At 47.1% G+C, this 18,884-nt stretch overlaps 1 protein-coding gene across 1 annotated transcript in view; it reads left to right on the forward strand.

The window, feature by feature from the left end:
• AGAP3 (ArfGAP with GTPase domain, ankyrin repeat and PH domain 3) overlaps positions 1–18,884 on the forward strand; it is a 1,596,783-nt gene that overhangs the window by 94,231 nt on the left and 1,483,668 nt on the right. Inside the window, exon 3 of the mRNA XM_086940918.1 lies at positions 18,496–18,583. Coding sequence (XP_086797044.1) covers positions 18,496–18,583 — 88 coding nt within the window. The remainder of the gene's footprint in view (positions 1–18,495; positions 18,584–18,884) is intronic.

Raw genomic sequence — 18,884 nt, forward strand, 5'->3', positions numbered from 1 at the left:
TTGCATAGCCACTTTCAGTCCTTGAGTACCTTGTTGGGTGCAATCCGGCTTCTGCTTTCAATGTGAGGGGCAGGCACATCAGACGCTCCACAGGAGGTGGAGCCAGCATTGTGTGGACAGGGGCAGCCAGAAGTACCTTGTTGATGGGGCTTCGCCCTTCCTGGGCCAGGTGCCGGCTGAGTCATCAGTCGCTCCCCAGGAGGGTGGAGCCAGCATTGTGGTGGCAGAGCACAGCTAGATTTCGAGTCAAGAGCCACTCCTACCTCCCACTAAGGTGTAATCTGCGCATTCACCACCTGTCATCCCCCAGCCCTGTCACTCACACATCCCAGACAGTCAGATACACATACCAGCAGAGGCGAGCTGAAATGGTTAGGCAAGCAAATGCTAACTTTCTAAAAGTAGCATTTGCAAACACAGGATACTAAAATAAACTTTACTAAAAGAAATATTTTATCATCCTGAGTTCAGGCATACTAAACATGACTCTCTACCATGCTCCCTGAGCCTGCTGGGATTATAGAGTGTAATAATTCCAGCAGCCCATTCTGGCCTAAAGGAAGCAGGTAGCCTTACAATAGTGAAATACGAATTTAGTTGTAATTCACTACTAGGACATGCCACACACATCAGGGCTTGTCCTACCTTACACTCACAATGCATCCTGCCCTCAGGCCTACCATAGGGGTGACTGATATGAAGTTAAGGGAAGGTTTAGAGGCTGGCAAGTGGGTGCACTTGCCCAGCCAGCATGACAGTACGAGACTGCACGCGGGTTCTGCGATGGCAGTCCCCAGACACATCTTAAGGCTGCTTCTGTGGGTGGCGCAACTAGCGCTGCAGGCCCACTAGCAGTATTGGCATTCACAAGCCCTGGCACTCCTAGTGCACTTTACTAGGGACTAACAGTAAATCCAATGAACCAATCATGGACATCAATCACATGTACAATTTACAGTAGGGAGCACTTGCACTGCGGCACGGGTTGGCCGTGGCGCAGTGCCCTGAGTAGCGGAAAACCAGCAAAACATCGGAGGCACACCAGCAAAAAGTGGAAGGGAAACTCACGCCAAGGTGCCAGGTCTAACACGTGTCCCCTCCAGCTGAAATGTGGGGGGAACTACCCTTCCCCAGGGAGTTCCACATCACTAAGGCGGAAAAATCTGGACAGACCATCAGCATTGGCGTGATCTGTGCCAGGGCGGTGTTCCACCGTAAAGTCCATACTCTGTAGAGAAATGGACCACCTCAACAGTTTCGGGTTCTCACCCCTCATTTGCATCAACCATCTGAGGGGCCTGTGGTCCGTCTGAACTCGGAAGTGAGACCCAAACAAGTAGGGTCTTAGCTTCTTCAGCGCCCAGACCACAGCAAATGCTTCTCGCTCTATTGCACTCCACCTACTTTCCCGTGGAAGTAACCTCCTACTGATGAAGGCTACGGGTTGGTCAAAGCCCTCCTCAGTCATCTGTGAAAGAACAGCCTACACCATGCTCTGAAGCGTCTGTTTGCACTATGAATTCCTTGGAGAAATCAGGAGCCAGGAGCACGGGCGCCGTGCACATGGCAGTCTTCAGGGTGTCAAAAGTCTTCTGACAGGTGTCAGTCCAAATCACATTCCTGGGCTGCTTCTTCGAAGTCAGCTCTGTCAAGGGGGTCACAATCGTGCCATAGCCCTTGACAAACCTCCTGTAATACCCAGTGAGCCCCAGGAAGGCTCTCACTGCAGTCTGGGTCTTGGGGGGGTTCCCAAGCCAGGATGGTCTCAATTTTGGGTTGCAAGGGTGCCACCTTGCCACTCCCCACTTGGTGTCCCAAGTACACCACTGAACCCTGCCCAATCTGGCACTTGCTTGCCTTGATTGTGAGGCCTGCTCTGCGCAGGGCCATCAACACTTCCCAGAGGTGTCGCAGGTGTTCGGGCCAGCTGCCACTGAACACCGCGATGTCATCCAGGTAGGCGGCACTGAACTCATCCAGTCCAGCCAGCACCTGGTTGACCAATCTCTGAAAGGTGGCAGGGGCATTCTTCATTCCAAATGGCATAACCCGGAACTGGAAATGCCCATCTGGTGTAGAGAATGCCGACCTCTCCTTTGCCCCATCGGTCAAGGCGATCTGCCAGTACCCAGACGTTAAATAAAACGTGCTGAGGAACTTGGCAGCCCCCAGCCGATCAATGAGCTCATCAGCTCTGGGGATGGGGTGCGCGTCAGTCTTGGTGACTGAATTGAGTCCTCTGTAGTCCACACAGAACCGGAGTTCGGGTGTGGCTCCCGGCGCAGCAGCCTTCGGGACCAAGACCACGGGGCTGGACCAAGGACTGCTGGAAGACTCAACCACCCCAAGGGCAAGCATCTTGGAGACCTCTTCCTTGATGCAGGCCCTGACCCTGTCAGTCACTCTGTAAGCCTTATGCTTCACAGGTAAGCTGTCTCCTGTGTCCACATCATGGACGCACCAATCTGTGACACTAGGAACCAGGGAGAACAGATCTGGAAACTGCCCCAGCAAGTGGCGGCAGTCTGCCTGTTGTTCCGGGGTCAGGGTGGGTGAGAGGTTAACTCCATCCACTGACCCATCTTTCTCACAGGCCACTAAGAGGTCAGGAAGAGGCTCAGACTCCTCCTCCACTCCATCATCAGTTGCCAACAACATGCCCACTTCGGACCTTCTTAAGTGGGGCTTGAGGCGGTTGACATGTAGGACCCTCAAGGGGTTCCTGGGCATCTTCATGTCCACCAAGTATGTCACTGGGCTCTTGTGCATTTGGGGCCAGTAAAAGTGGGTGACAAGCCTGTCATAGGTCTTGTCCATCCCCAAATGTCCTGCTAAAGGCACATCGTGAGCCAGCCCCAGTAGGAAGGCTCTGAACTTCTGGGGAACCACCAGCACACGGGCTGACCCAGGTTCAGCAGCCTTAGGCTCGGAATACAGGAGGTCGTTCTCCCAGTACACATAATGTGTTTTGGCCTGAACACCATTGGCCTGGTCTGCAGCCTGCTGCCGCATACCCACGAGAGAAGGGCATTCTTTCTGCTCCTGGCAGAATTCCTCCCTGGAGGGTCCTCCTTCTTGCTGCCAATGGGTCAGGTCAGGCAGGTCCCCCAGTTCAGCAATCTGTTCCCCTGTAGGCTCCAGGGCATCCCCCTCAAGGTCTGCTTCCTCCTGGACCGTGGGAACTTCAGGGGCCGGTTTCCCGTGCCCCCTGCGCCTTCTCCCTAAAGCCAGTTCCTGGGCCTCTCCTTCAGGCCCCAGGACCTCTTGATCACCCCTACTGGCTGCCATCGACCGGGTGGTCACGCACGCCCAGTCAGGTAGACCCACCATCCTCAGGTGAGTCGTCTTCTCCACCTTTTCCCAAGGGGAGTGCTCCAAGTCATTCCCTAGCAAACAGTCAACAGGCATGGTTTTCCTCACACAGACCTGCAGAGTACCAGAGACCCCCCCCCCCCACTCGAAGGGAACTTGAGCCATCGGACACTGACTCTCTAAATTATCAGCATTGATAACCCTACAGTAGGCATGGGGTACAACCTGCTCTTGAGACACCAGGTGCTGCCTCACTGCAGTCACACTGGCTCCTGTGTCTCTAAGAGCCTCAGCTTCCCTACCATTGATGATCACCACCTGCCCATATTTCTTAGTGTTAGAGGGCAGGTAGTTTGTCGGGACCATCTCACTGTCTCCTAGTGAGACTAGGGTCATCTGAACGGGATCTCCACCCCCCGGGACCATCACTTCTTCTCCTAAGTGAACACTAGTCACTTGACGGGGCGGAGCACCAGTGGGTGCGGGTTTTCCAAACAGGCGACACTTGGGGTCACTGGATATGTGCCCGGTTCACCACATTTGAAACAATTGAAGGGCCCCTTTGGAACAGGTCTACCTGTCGGGGCCCCATTCTGCTTTGGGGGTGGGGGAGGCTGAGAACCTTTCTGCTGGTCCCCTTGGGGATTACTTTGGGGGCCTTTTTGGAACCCTTTCTGTTTTCCCTTGTCCCCCCCACTCTTCTGCTGGGGGCCCTGCCCACCCTTGGCGGAGTCTCCCACTGGACCCTTGTGGACCCTGGTGCTGAGCCAGCGGTCTGCCTCCTCAGCAAGCTTCCTCGGGTTGGACAGCTTGCTATCTATCAGGTGCTGGCGTAGCTCAGGAAAACAGTGATCAGACAAGTGCTCCCATGCAATTAAATCAAAGAGACCTTGAAAATCATTCACTTTGCTACCCTTCACCCAACCATCCAGTGCTCTGCAAAAAAAAGTCACATACTCCACATACGTATTCCCAGGCCGCTTAGTACACCCCCTAAACTTCTGTCTATACATTTCAGGGGTAAGCCCATACCTGTTCATTAAAGCTTCTTTCATGTGGGAATAGGATCTTTGGTTTTCAATGGGCAAATCCAGCAGGGTGTCCCGCCCTTCGCTAAGGAACCTTCCCCACAACCCCGCTCCCCAATCCTTGTCAGGGACCCGGTGGGAGGACATGGCTACCTCATATGCCCTAAACCACTGGCCTATGTCATCCCCCTTAAAGAACTCTTTAACTACATCTTTGGGGATGTGCACTCTTGACTCTACCTGCACCGGCGTTGTGCTGCCACCAGAGGGAGGATTATCCAAGCTCCTCTCTTTTAGACTCATCTCCCTCATTTTCAATTCGTAATCCATTTGGTGCTTTCGCTCCTCCAGAGCCATTCTTTTGGTCTCCAGTTCCAGTTGGATTTTTAATTCTGCCAGCTTCCTTTCATGATTCCTGGTTTCCTTCCTGTCTGCCAGCTCCTCTGGTGACAGGCCTCTACCAAAGCTATGCATGCTGTCTGGTTTTTCGAGATCCACCCGATCCACAGGTGCACCCTGCTCCTCAGTTGCATTCTGATCCTCAGGTGCATCTTGCTCCTCAGGGGCCTTTCTGGACTCTATCCAGGCTTTCAGGGCTTTGTAGAGTTCTGGTTTGTTCCTACACCCGGCGTGTGGAACCTTGAGCTTTTTGCAAAAAAACTTCAGTTCAGCTCTGGTGTAATTATCCAGCTTTGCTGCATCCCATTCCACCTCCAACATCTCAGAGGTCGTGGACTCCGCTCCATCCAGGCTCTTCGTGCCCGGCATGGTTTCTACACCAGGGATCTTCTCTTGGCAAAATTAAAAACAAGCCTGTGGCCAAGTTACTGTACCGTAATCACTGTGCAATGGTCAGAAGCTCAGGTATAAACACTGCAAATGTAAATTCGAACATCCTCACCGCTGCGTCCAATGTAGGAAGGGGGAGTCTCTAGTTGGCGCAGTGTAGCACTAGCGACAAGCAGGGACTCTCTCTTCCTCGTCAGGGCTGAGGGTTACCTTCCAGACAACCTCTGCTTACCCTCTAGGTAGTGTGGCTTAAGCAGTCTTAGGCTAATCTTTGGGGCACATAGGGTTAAACATTTGCAATATTACACCATCACAACCAACCCACCACACAAGGACACCAAACTGTATTTGTAAAAATATATCTCTTTATATAAATTTCAAGCAGGCTTGTAAATACAGTCTTGATTCAATGCGAAAACGGTGCCAGTGTACTTTCAATTAGGTTGCCACAGTTCTTATCTTTAGCAATAATCAGTTAGTGATTCAGAACAGTTCTTGTTCAGCGTGAATCCCCCGCATGGGGATTCTGGGCTCCTTCTGGTACTTTTCTCGGTCCTGGCGGTCTACCAGGATTCCTCCAGCGGTCCGCTGGTCTCTCTGCGCGGCGGGGCGCGGTTGACGAGGGAGAGAGAGCGGGGGCCCTGGGAGCGCTCCGCACGCAGCTCCGAGGGCTGGGCGAGGCAGCGGGAAGGAAACAGTACCTTGCGGGAGAGTTGGTGGGGCGCAGGTCAATGCGGCAGTCCGCGTCGCGTTGTCTTCCGTCCGGTGCTTGGAGCGAGCAGCAGCTCGGCTCTGGCTCGTGGGTTGACGTTGCTTTGCGGGCCGGGTTGCACGGGGCCAGCGCCTCCGGGTGTCCTGATCAGGAGGGCGCACTTAGGGGACAGCGCTCCTCGGCGCAGGCCTCTATCAATCCAGGCGACGTTCAGGCATCCCACGCAACAGCTGTTTCTCGGACAGCGGCGGCGCGTTCAGGGGTACAAGACACGAAGGGGGCCAGCAGGCACCGGGCGCCACCTCTCTTCACGTTGCGAGCTGCAGCTCGGGGTCAGTCACTGTGCTCGGATCAGCTGGGCTGATCTTTACGATGCTTCTGGGCCAAGCAGGCGGCGGTCACTTTGTTTAGAGGGAGGGCAGCTCCCAGAGCGTTGCTGAAGAGCGCGATGGTCACAGCGCGCTCCGCTTTTCCCGGAGAGACTTGCAGAGGGGAGACAGCGTCTCGCAGTGGTTCCTCTGTCAGGGGGTAGCGCCCACTGGTCCTGGCGCGCTGGTCAGGGGGCAAGTTCACAAGCAAGCCCTTGGAGATCTCTCAGCAAAGTTTGGCACAAAGTTTTACAAAGCAAAAGTCCTCTTGTAGTCTTTTATTTTCCTCTCCTTATGCAGCAAGGCACCAGACACAGGCAGGAGACAGCACTCCTCCTTGTCCTTCCAGGTCCTTCTCTTCGGGCAGAGTTTCTTCTGTAGCACAAACAGGATCTAATTTACAAGGAGCGAGGCTCCTTCTTTTATACTGCATTTATTTTGTTCTTACAGGCCAGGGGGGCCTTTGCATAGCCACTTTCAGTCCTTGAGTACCTTGTTGGGTGCAATCCGGCTTCTGCTTTCAGTGTGAGGGGCAGGCACATCAGACGCTCCACAGGAGGTGGAGCCAGCATTGTGTGGACAGGGGCAGCCAGAAGTACCTTGTTGATGGGGCTTCGCCCTTCCTGGGCCAGGTGCCGGCTGAGTCATCAGTCGCTCCCCAGGAGGGTGGAGCCAGCATTGTGGTGGCAGAGCACAGCTAGATTTCGAGTCAAGAGCCACTCCTACCTCCCACTAAGGTGTAATCTGCGCATTCACCACCTGTCATCCCCCAGCCCTGTCACTCACACATCCCAGACAGTCAGATACACATACCAGCAGAGGCGGGCTGAAATGGTTAGGCAAGCAAATGCTAACTTTCTAAAAGTAGCATTTGCAAACACAGGATACTAAAATAAACTTTACTAAAAGAAATATTTTATCATCCTGAGTTCAGGCATACTAAACATGACTCTCTACCATGCTCCCTGAGCCTGCTGGGATTATAGAGCGTAATAATTCCAGCAGCCCATTCTGGCCTAAAGGAAGCAGGTAGCCTTACAATAGTGAAATACGAATTTAGTTGTAATTCACTACTAGGACATGCCACACACATCAGGGCTTGTCCTACCTTACACTCACAATGCACCCTGCCCTCAGGCCTACCATAGGGGTGACTGATATGAAGTTAAGGGAAGGTTTAGAGGCTGGCAAGTGGGTGCACTTGCCCAGCCAGCATGACAGTACAAGACTGTACGCGGGTTCTGCGATGGCAGTGCCCAGACACATCTTAAGGCTGCTTCCGTGGGTGGCGCAACTAGCGCTGCAGGCCCACTAGCAGTATTGGCATTCACAAGCCCTGGCACTCCTAGTGCACTTTACTAGGGACTAACAGTAAATCCAATGAACCAATCATGGACATCAATCACATGTACAATTTACAGTAGGGAGCACTTGCACTGCGGCACGGGTTGGCCGTGGCGCAGTGCCCTGAGTAGCGGAAAACCAGCAAAACATCGGAGGCACACCAGCAAAAAGTGGAAGGGAAACTCACGCCAAGGTGCCAGGTCTAACAGCCATGCCTGGACTTGGGAAGAGGAGTGGGCTAAAGAATGATGATGGATTAAACCCAGATCAGTTGACTGGGGGTGAGTGATTGCAATGTTCAACACTCCGTCCATCATCCCCTTTGGTTTTGCTTTGTTCGCCCTAAGTTGGCAGGGTATGCCCAGACGTGGGTCCCTTGCTCACTTTGCCACTGGATTCAAACTAGCCTAGCTGATAAAGGCTGATTAACCAGAAACCGTTCCCAGGATGCTTATTTCCGGTCCAGGGAAGACATGGCTTGGCAGTTCAGACTGGACTGTTCCCATGAGGCACAAGGTCAGACTGATTTGCATATGGCCATGTCTGAACTGGGGTGGTGAGTGAGCTAAAGAATGATGATGGATCAAACCCAGATCAGTGGACTGGGGGGAGTGCTTGCAATGTTCAACACTCCATCCATCATCCTCTTTGGTTTTGCTTTGTTCGCCCTAAGCTGACAGGGTATGCCCAGATGTGGGTCCCTTGCTCACTTTGCCACTGGATTCAAGATAGCCTGGCTGATGACGGCTGATTAACCAGAAACCGTTCCCAGGATGCTTGTTTCCGGTCCAGGAAAGACATGACTTGGCAGTTCGGGCTGGACTTTTCCCATGAGGCGCAGGGTCAGACTGATTTGCATATGGCGATGTCTGAACTGGGGGTGGCAGAGTAAACTAAAGAATGATGATGGATTAAACCCAGATCAGTTGACTGGGGGTGAGTGCTTGAAATGTTCAACACTCCGTCCATCATCCCCTTTGGTTTTGCTTAATAGATAGCACAGCAAATCTAATGGGATGGTTATTGCTAAATAGGCTGAAAGACTGGGTAGCTGAAAATAAGATCTTTGCAGAAGGTCAGTATGAATTTAGAAAGGGTTGGGGCACAATGGATCAGTGCTCTAACCTATCCCTACTAGCGGCCAAATACTCTATAGCTAAGCAAGGCCCTCTTTATATGGCCTTCATGGATGTATCTGCAGCATTTGACTGCGTGGCCCATACCAAACTGTGGCCCATCAGGGAGGCAATGGGTCTGGACACTGCGATAATTCGCTTTATTAGGCAAAATATTCAGGAGCAACGGTGATGGTCTGCATTGGGAAGCAGAGGTAATGTACCAAACCCTTTTACATTGAAAAAGGAGTGATTCAAGGCTTCGTCCTTGCCCCTTTTCTCCTCTCATTGTGAACTAATAAACAAAATGAGGTCTTGGTTGGAAAGAGTAAAGACATTCCCTATGCAGACTTAACGCCTCCCCCTATCCTGCTGTACGCGGATGATGCGGTACTGTTTGAGAGAACTCCCCTGTCCTTACAAAATTGCATTGCGAATTATGTATTCTTCATAACGGATTTGGATTTATATGTTAATAAAATTACGTCCTTTGTCATGATGGTATGGTAGGGGGTGATATGAAAAGAAAGTACGTTTTCATATAGAAGATAGGAATTTAATACATGGACAATTTTTCGTATTTAGGCATTTTTTTCATTCTAAATTAAGATGGAATGAGATGGTGACATCTAGAGATACTAGTGTCTCAGACTACGCGGTGATCCAGAAGCAGGCAGTTGTGCGAGGTTTTTCCCTCGGAACACCTTCCTGCAGGGCGCCATGTCGAGTTTACGACTAGGATAAACTCGTTTTTGTTTCCCTTGTGGTTGGGATCCCCTCCACACGTGGTGATTCAATTGGAATCTTGTGTGATCAGCCATTTGGTACTTTGACCGAACTAAAGTTAGGCCAACATCAGGACTGGTAACGACATACGTCCTGAAGAAGACCGGGGTGACCTTCAAGGCGCAGTAAGTCGGTCGAAACATGTTGACACAAGCGGTATTAGAAGGGTTGTTTGAGAACTCTAATTTTCTCTTTGAAACACTACCCATCCTTCTTCTCTTTTTAATCCTGGTTGTGGAACCTATTAATAAAGGTTTGTTTGGTATCCTCAAACCAGTTTTAACCGCATCCCTGCGGCGGCTTTTCCCGCTGTGCGCGGCAGATTCGAAATTACCGCGTTACGTGACGAGCTGGCCTTGTCATCCGCGCAGGACAGGTAAGCGCGATGACGAGCCCAGCTCGTCAATAGCCTCGAAGGGGTTAAAGCACTTCCTCATTAACTGCACTTGTCGCACACCAGTTCTAGTCACAGGGTGACACTCACTGATCACTTTCTTTTGTATATATATCGATCTGGAGTGCCGCGGTGAGCCTGCACCTGGAGTGTTGTTGTTTTCGCGGAACCCCACCAGCATGTCAAAACCACGAGGTGTGAATTGGGATGCAAGGGGAGAGAGGAGGCACCACTGTGTGCCTGATAAGGGGACAAATGTATGGCCGGACCCTCCAGAACCCGGGGATGGTGTTGCGACCCAGTGCCAATTGTTATTGGGGTACCACATGGTGCAAGGTCTGCCCTGTTACATAATGGGCTTCCTCAACGGACTACCAAGACCAGCATGCACCGGGCTGGAGAATGTAAGCATAACAGCTGAACATCATTGAGCGGAGGAGGAGCAGGAAACCACCTGACTGGGAGTGGTCTCGGGAACAGCATAACATCGTTTGACCCCCGAGGAACTCTAAAGACACCTTGAGACTGGCACTGATGAGGCCGTTTGAAGGCTGAAACGCGTTTGCCGAGCGTTTCAGGGACAGCTTTCCTTTGCGCATGAAAAATCATTAAAGCCATATCTTGTTCCCCGGACTTGTGTCGCGCTGTCTACTTACTTGGAAGAGAGCATTGACTTTATGTTTTTACCAGCAAGCAGGCGCTGGATGGCGACGCGCCCTCTCAATCTGGAGTGCCGCGGTGAGCCTGCACCTGGAGTGTTGTTGTTTTCGCGCAACCCCCCCAGCATGTCAAAACCACGAGCTGTGAATTGGGACGCAAGGGGAGAGAGGAGGCATCACTGTGTGCCTGATAAGGGGACAAAGGTATGGCCGGACCCTCCAGAACCCGGGGATGGTGTTGCGACCCGGTGCCAATTGTTATTGGGGTACCACATGGTGCAAGGTCTGCCCTGTTACATAATGTGCTTCCTCAACGGACTACCAAGACCAGCATGCACCGAGCTGGAGAATGTAAGCAAAACAGCTGAACATCATTGAGTGGAGGAGGAGCACGAAACCATCTGACTGGGAGTGGTCTCTGTAACAGCATAACATCGTTTGACCCCCCAGGAACTCTAAAGACACCTTGAGACTGGCACTGATGAGGCTGTTTGAAGGCTGAAACGCGTATGCCGAGCGTTTCAGGGACAGCTTTCCTTTGTGCATGAAAAATCATTAAAGCCATATCTTGTTCCCCGGAGTTGTCGCGCTGTCTACTTACTTGGAAGAGAGCATTGACTTTATATATATATATTACCTACTGGCGGTTGCCAGTAGGTAGTTATAGTTAGGATTATTTTGAATAGGGAATTCGCAACATTCTATTGGGAATAACTTTGGCGCTGGTTGAGGAATCTGCCTGACAATTTCCTCAAATTTGCCTCGCGGTGCTCCTGTCCTTTCCTGAAAGTTTTGGGGGGGATTCGTCAAGCGGGGACCGCCAGTAGGTAATATATATATATATATATATATATATATATATATATATATATATATATATATATATATATATATATATATATATATATATACGTTGTTTGGTTTTGTTTTGTGTCCTTTGGTTTTTTATGTTTACCCCCTCCCTTATGCTCCGTCCTCCGTGTGGCTACACCTGGGCGTATTGTAAGCAGACCCGATGATGAAGCATGTCACACACTTCGGTGTGTGAGTGAGGGCAGTATTTCCAAAACAGTTCTATTTTCTCTGTTTTGTGGTGTTACACGTTTTTTGAGTCTCTCCACCCCTTCTTGTGTGTATGAATGTGACTTTGGGGGTTCGGGGTGGTAGAGTTGTAGATACGGTTGACCCTCTCCCCTTACCTGTGTTGAATGACATCTAGAGATAACCATATGACCAAAAGTATAGCTGCAGTCTTTAGATTTGCCAAAAATGTTGGTAAAAAACCAATACAGGAAATGGTCAAAATGTATTTAGCAAAAACAATTCCCGCAGCGACATATGGGGTCACAATTTGGGGTTTAGCACAAGTTGAGTTCTTACAAACAATAGAGTATAGGTTTGCTAAAAGGCTACTCTCTCTGCACCTAGTTATTGTTCCAATCATATTCCTCATATATATATGTTCCCTTTTATTAGTAATACTAATAAAGTGGCCCCATTATTATTATGGCTATCAATTTGGAAAAGGAATACGGTACAATTAAATCAGCGCATTATAAAAGATATTAGGAATTTAGACCACGCCCTCAAAATCCCATGGTTATTTTACGTCATACACACACTTATTTCTTTGATATTGGCAGATCTTTATGAAAATCCAACTTATTTCGAAATCTTTCCCAAATCAAGATTAAAAACTTTATAGCCAAAAGCACACAAGACAGATGGGATAGAAATAAAGAAAAACGTACAATAAGTGCATATTACGCCTTACAATCTGTGTTACATGGCCCTTCTTCCTATCTTTCTTTTGTTGAAAATCCACATCATTGTTACATTTTGACCCGATTACGCCTAAATTATGCCCTTTAACTCTGGGCTATCCCGCAAACTCATACTCATTGAATCCACTCTTGGTGTGTCCATGTGATACTAAATTAAAGTAGTCGATTATACATCTTCTATTTTATTGTCCGTTTAATGAGATGGAGAGAAAAACGTTGGTTGTCCTATTAGTGAGGAAATGTAGCCTGCGAAACAGTATGGCAGCACTTTTAGTTCTTCAGCAGCTAGAAACACCATATGTATGCTTTGTGACTGCCTCCTTTTTTTCAATACACATTTTTATTACGTCAGCAGATAATACAGGTACATTTCTGAAGAAATACAATTAATACTCATTACTATTGTAAGAATCAGGCTGGTGACTTCTATATGACATTTACAAAATAGAAAAAAAACATTTCGGGTCTGTGAACATCAGCCCATAACTTTACAACCAGGTGTGCATGTACAATGCAGTAGTCCATTTATCATACCCATCAAGCCAATTCACGTAAGACGTAGTCCCTTGTACCATCACTTTTCCCCATGAATTGTCCCCCAGAGGTTTCCACATCATTAGTGCGTGGTGGAGGTTTTTTTTTCCAGAATGAGACCCCGAAAGTCTGCCCAGCGTTTCCAGATTTTGGAGTGTTTCTACGGTTATCCGTGCCTTAAATATAGATTGCTCCTGATCCATGCACCAATCCCCACCCGCCTTCCATGCTCCCATTTTGGGTGGGGCTGTGTCTTTCCATGCCCTAGCTATATCTCCTTAAGCTAGAATTGCAGATGTCTTTTATAAAGGTTTCCCCCAATCTCTTCTGTGACGTGTAATAGAGCAAGCTTAGGAGACAGGGGTTTTTCCCATCCCAGTCCTTCTGATAAACAGCTCACAACTCGAAGAGCGATTCTGCCTTCTATCAATATTGGCCTTGAAATTAATACTTCAGCCCCCATCATTCCCATGGAAACAGAGCTGTCCTCCTGTATATCCCCACATGATGTAACACCTCCAGCTATTCTAGATAAATGGCCGTCGCTTGACTTAGACCTGGTTCGAAAACTTTTGAACTCCATCAAATCAGGCTCACCAATTGATCCACTACCTTGCCCTATCCTGAAAAAACTAAATGAGAAAACCCTAGAGACAATTACCAACCGTCTTAATAAATCATTACTGGAAGAAACCGTACCGAAGGAGTGGAAACATGCAATGATTCACCCTTTACTGAAAAAAGCTGGAACTGATCCCAACTTGCCATCCAATTTTAGGCCTATCTCTTTATTACCAACCTTTGCAAAGATATTGGAAAAACATGTTCACAGAGTCCTCACTGATTTCATTACCACCCATGATCTACTACCTCTTCATCAGTCAGGATTCCGCACTGGATTCTCTACGGAAACGACTCTGTTGGGCGTAACTGAGAACATCCGTCTACTGTTGGACCTCGGAGAAACGGTTGCCTTGCTGTTACTGGATCTCAGTGCAGCATTTGATACTGTGTCGCATGTTGTACTTGAGCAAACCCTCCACGCCACCGGTATCAGGGGCGCCGCTCGCAACTGGATCAAATCTCTGCTAGAACAACGCACCTTCCAAGTTTTTTCCCAATCAGCATGCTCTGACACTATGACCCTTAAACATCGAGTGCCGCAGGGCTCTATATTGAGCCCACTGCTTTTCAATGTTTACATGAGCCCACTGGCCAAAATGATAGAAGAGTCTGGTCTACTCATGTTCTCGTATGCTGACGATTCCCAGCTTATTTTCTCTTTATCATCTTCGGATCCCAACAACATCTCGTCACTAAAAATCGGCCTCACTAACATCGCAGAGTGGATGAGAAAAAATTTTCTCAAACTCAATGGCGAGAAAACAGAGTTACTTGTTTTGGGCAAAAACAAAGAACTCTGGGGACCCCAGCACTGGCCTGATGTGATGGGTACACCCCCGGTCCCAGTCAAATCAGCCCGCAATCTCGGAGTCATCATTGATGAATCACTTAGTCTTAACCAGCAAGCTACTAAGACATCAGCTACTTGCTTCGCGATTCTAAAGTGGTTGAAGTAAATCTGTTGGATGTTGCCCAAAAATACCCAAAAATCGGTCATCAATGCTTTGATAACCCCCAGGCTCGATTACGCCAACGTGCTTTATCTAGGGGCCAACAGGCCATAACCAGACGACTACAGACGGTGCAAAATGCTGCCGCAAGATTGCTGTGGAAAATTCCCATCTCCACACCCACCACCAAGTATATCCGCGAATTGCACTGGCTGAAAATCGAGAACCGGGTAAAATTTAAATCATTATGTCTTATGCACAGGATTTCAATCAACAAGGCACCCAAATACCTACAAAACCTTATTCATCCCTACCGTCCATCCCGCACCCTTCGTTCAGCTACAGCCAACCAATTTGTGATCCCCAAAATCAGGCTGGCGAGAATGGGCGGCAAATCTTTTTCATATCTCGGACCCTCCCTCTGGAACACTCTTCCATTGACCCTTAGGCAGGAAACTAATCACTTGAAATTCAGGAAGGCCTTAAAAACCTGGCTGTTTAACATCTAAAAAACCTGATTTTCTCAATGCACTGAATCATCAGCGCCGGGAAACCCTTTGTTGGGTAGCTGTAGCGCTATAGAAGTGAAATAAATAAAAATAAATAAAACTCCAGGCAAAAATCTGCTAAGCGCTGTGCATTCCCAAATGGTATGTATGAATGTGCCTTCCGCGCTGCCACAGCGGAGACAAGTAGGGGAAGCTACCAGGCCTGCCCTTCACAGTCTATATCTAGTAAAATAAGTGCAGTGTATGTATTCAAACTGAATAAGTCTTAGGCGTGACGCTATTGCTGCTACCCTTGGGGATTCTAATGCTTCCATCCAGTCGTTTTTATGCACTGCCAACTTACCTGCTACCAACCCTTCAAAGAACTAAGGTTTCTCTCTGTTTTGCCAACTCATAGAACTCAGTGATCGATTCAATATCAAAATCCGCTCATCAGCCATCAAAGTACATTCAAAGTCCATGCTGCATTGATGAAAAATACTCTCCCAAAATCTATCACCAGCATGCAGTCCATAAGTAATTAAAGATTTATTTTATTTTCTCCCACACCTCCAGCTACTGTATATAAATGAAACAAGGAAAGCTTGGTAAGAAACCATTATAATCTTATCAAAATATTTTTTTGGGCCATGATTTGCACCAAGTCCGTGTCACACTCAATCAGTTTTCAGTCATTACTACTCATTTAAATAGGTACCTAGTTCTGTTTTTCCAGTCCCTTTTATATTTAAATAGTTTGAGACACTAGTATGACAATTGCCTTGTCCACTGCACCAGTATTGTTTACAGTGAGGAGTCCATCATTAATATGCCCTTGAAACAGGCTTTCATCTCAATAGCTGTGCACACAAGAATGCTGCCACTGCACCAGTAATTCCAAACATCTTTCTGATTAAACCCATATATCTCTTGCAACGTTCTAAAAGAGAAAACACCCAACCATCTATACAAATGCTCAATAAATTTGCCATCCATCTCCAAGAGTGACCTCCACGTCCTGTGACTCTCTTACAATTTAAACTTGCAATTACCCAACAGTGGTGCTTTAGGAATCAAGACCATACAAAATCTCCATCTCAAGCATAGCCTCCATAAACAATTTCTTGGTGGGCAAAATATTTTTAAGCACCATAATGTTTCGGCTCCGTCCTGAACCGATCAGTGCAGTGATCATGAATCGACCCACCAAACTTTTCTCAACCCAATTAGAAACCTTAACCCATCCACGAATGCCATCACCAGTCATGCCTTGACCTCAGCAACAATTACCTCCTCTTGTGGTATATGATGGTAATTCCAAAAACGTGGAGAATCAGATCATTCAAGTCAACTAGAGGCTTAAGGCTTAGGTTGCATGCCCCTCACAAAAGTGGCAAAAAGGACAAATAAAACGTGTATATGTTTCAGAAAAACACGATTATATTACTGAAGAGATTAACGCAGTTGGACAGAAAAGTAATTTTTATGGAGTAGATCTTTCCCAACAACCCCAGATTGTATCCACCCCATCCTTTAAATCTCTTTTGGTGTGCTCAGTCAGATAGACAAAATGAAGTTTGACAATCTTTGAAAGAGACAATGGAATACTAAAACTCGAGAACTTTGTGCCATCTAAGTCCTACACATTCCAAAGGATGCAAGAATGTAGCCTTTGAAATGGGTGCTAGGTACAACTTTTTCCAGTTTATTTTATATCCTGTCATGGACTGCACGTCCTCTGTAACAACTAGGAGTTGCAGTATTATAAAGAGTGTCTCAGCAATAATAAAAAAACCTTCTGAATCCTAGAAATGATTGATGATCAGTCACATGAGCATTGTTACTTATAGGTGCTGAAACTAACTCTGCAGGTGAGTTTACTACGAACCTTCATATGTTTATGATGTATTTAAGAAAATTCACCGGCTATGATATTCCGAAGGCCCGGTGCACAATTAATTTTAAGGTCAAGAGATGTACCCACCAATTTTGTCTTTAGCTAATAGATCTTGCTTGGTTGGAAAAAGTCTGGTTCTTATGATTTTATAGCATGATGATATGGTGTTAGGTACCCTCCAACTAATATGCACTTGATAAAAAAGTTTCCAGACAACTATGAGAGCTTGTTATAAATGCACTGTATTGGATATCATAGGTCTTCCTAGGTCTATTGCTTCAGAGACACCTGATAAAAGCTTACTGGGGTAAATTGTTGCTATAACATAACATAATATGGAAACAAGGACTATTCATTAATAGGATCAGCTAACCTTGGAAAACTTTAAAGACATACCAGAAGTATATGACTTTAGCCTTTGCAAAAATGCAGTAATTCAAGCATTATGGCGTGATCTGTGCCTTACTCATTACAATCGCAATCTGATATTAAGCATGTAAATTATTGACTAAATAAAAATCTTCATTTTAACTGCATCAACAATGTCTAGTGTGTGCTTGAATGGATTTAAAACCAAAGAAGCTAACTGGAGTAGAAGTTAAAAGGAGGAAATGTGAATCTGTGTACTAAATAAGGAATTCATAGATTAAACAGTGCTTCGATAAATGGTAATTTAAATTCCTATCTAAAAGTGCAAGGAGCAATGGCTGTTATTTACCATGAAAAAGGCATATATAAGCAGTTAGGAATAAATGCAAATGTCACTTGATTATTTAGACAAATGTGTCTTATGTTGTCTCAGGAATATACCTGAATCTCTGTATAAAATTGCATTTTAAGATTGAAAATCTAAATTGGCGCCTTTAGGAGATGTATCAGCATAGCCAGACACACGTCGTCATCTCGGCAGCCCAGCCGCCAGTGTGAAAGCAACCGGGCTTTCTCTTATGTCCTAAGAGAATCCACAAGGTTGTCTTTACATAGTAAACTCTACTATATCCAAGCCATGCATATCCAGTACAATCCCTTTTTATGTTACATAATTTCTATCAAGCATCATGTATCTACCTCCTTGCCCCCCCACCTCTAGTTGTGTCAGTCCAAGTAACAACTATTCCCACCTGGATGGTTTTCTACCCTCCTAGTTATTTTTTCATTTCTGTACAAAAAAAACAGCTAGCTTTACAGCACAGTTCCACTCACTCTCACTGATGCATGCAAAATGTGTATCACATTTTCCATTCCTGCCAGAAATATTACAATGTCCTCCTATGAGTGAGAGGAGGGGCAAGGTAACATAGACCTACATGTTAGTTGAGGTGGAATAGTAGACAGCTACTCTATTCTTATTGATGAAAACAACCATTAAAATACATTGTGATGCTGAAGCACGGTCTGTTAAATGGAAAAAAATATGTATTTAAAAAAATATATATATATTTGACCTGCCAGATATACAAATTGGAGGTGCTACTGGGCATCACACTGGCATACAAACTGTGCGCCTCTGCCAATGTCGTTGTGGTCCCATCACAACAAAAGTGCATTTGTGAGAGTATGTATATTTTGGTCTAAAACGTCCAGCGATTTACAATTATTCTGCCAGTGAACATGACTTTGATACTTTCTAATTGTGACAAAGGATAGCATTGTTATTAGTTAAAGACTTCTCAGTGGTTAAAACTTTCTTATTTTAATTTTTTTCATGCAGGGCATTGTGGGTAATTTGTCTAGTGGAAAGTCTGCACTTGTTCATCGGTATCTCACTGGGACATACGTCCAGGAGGAATCACCCGAAGGTAAGGACTTTTTGACATGATGCTGTATAACGAGGTCCATAAAAAGTTGTGGGTAGGGGGTTGTTTCATTCAGGCTGTCACAGGATGCTGTGGCCAACCGAGAAAAGAGGGGTGGCCTGATGTGAGCTGTATATAGGAGGGTCAAAACAGAAAAGGGCAGGGAAGGGATCCGTATTACTTTGCTCATAATGCAGTCAGTGCAGCAGAACTAACAACAAAGTTTGTTGGCAGGAAGGATAATAAGGCTTCTGTTTACTGTGCAATCCTTAATGGTGCAGGGAGTAAGGCACAGCTGTTTGCT

The sequence above is a fragment of the Lissotriton vulgaris genome, chromosome 10 (assembly GCF_964263255.1).
Source record: "Lissotriton vulgaris chromosome 10, aLisVul1.2, whole genome shotgun sequence".
In the NCBI taxonomy this organism is placed as follows: domain Eukaryota; kingdom Metazoa; phylum Chordata; class Amphibia; order Caudata; family Salamandridae; genus Lissotriton; species Lissotriton vulgaris.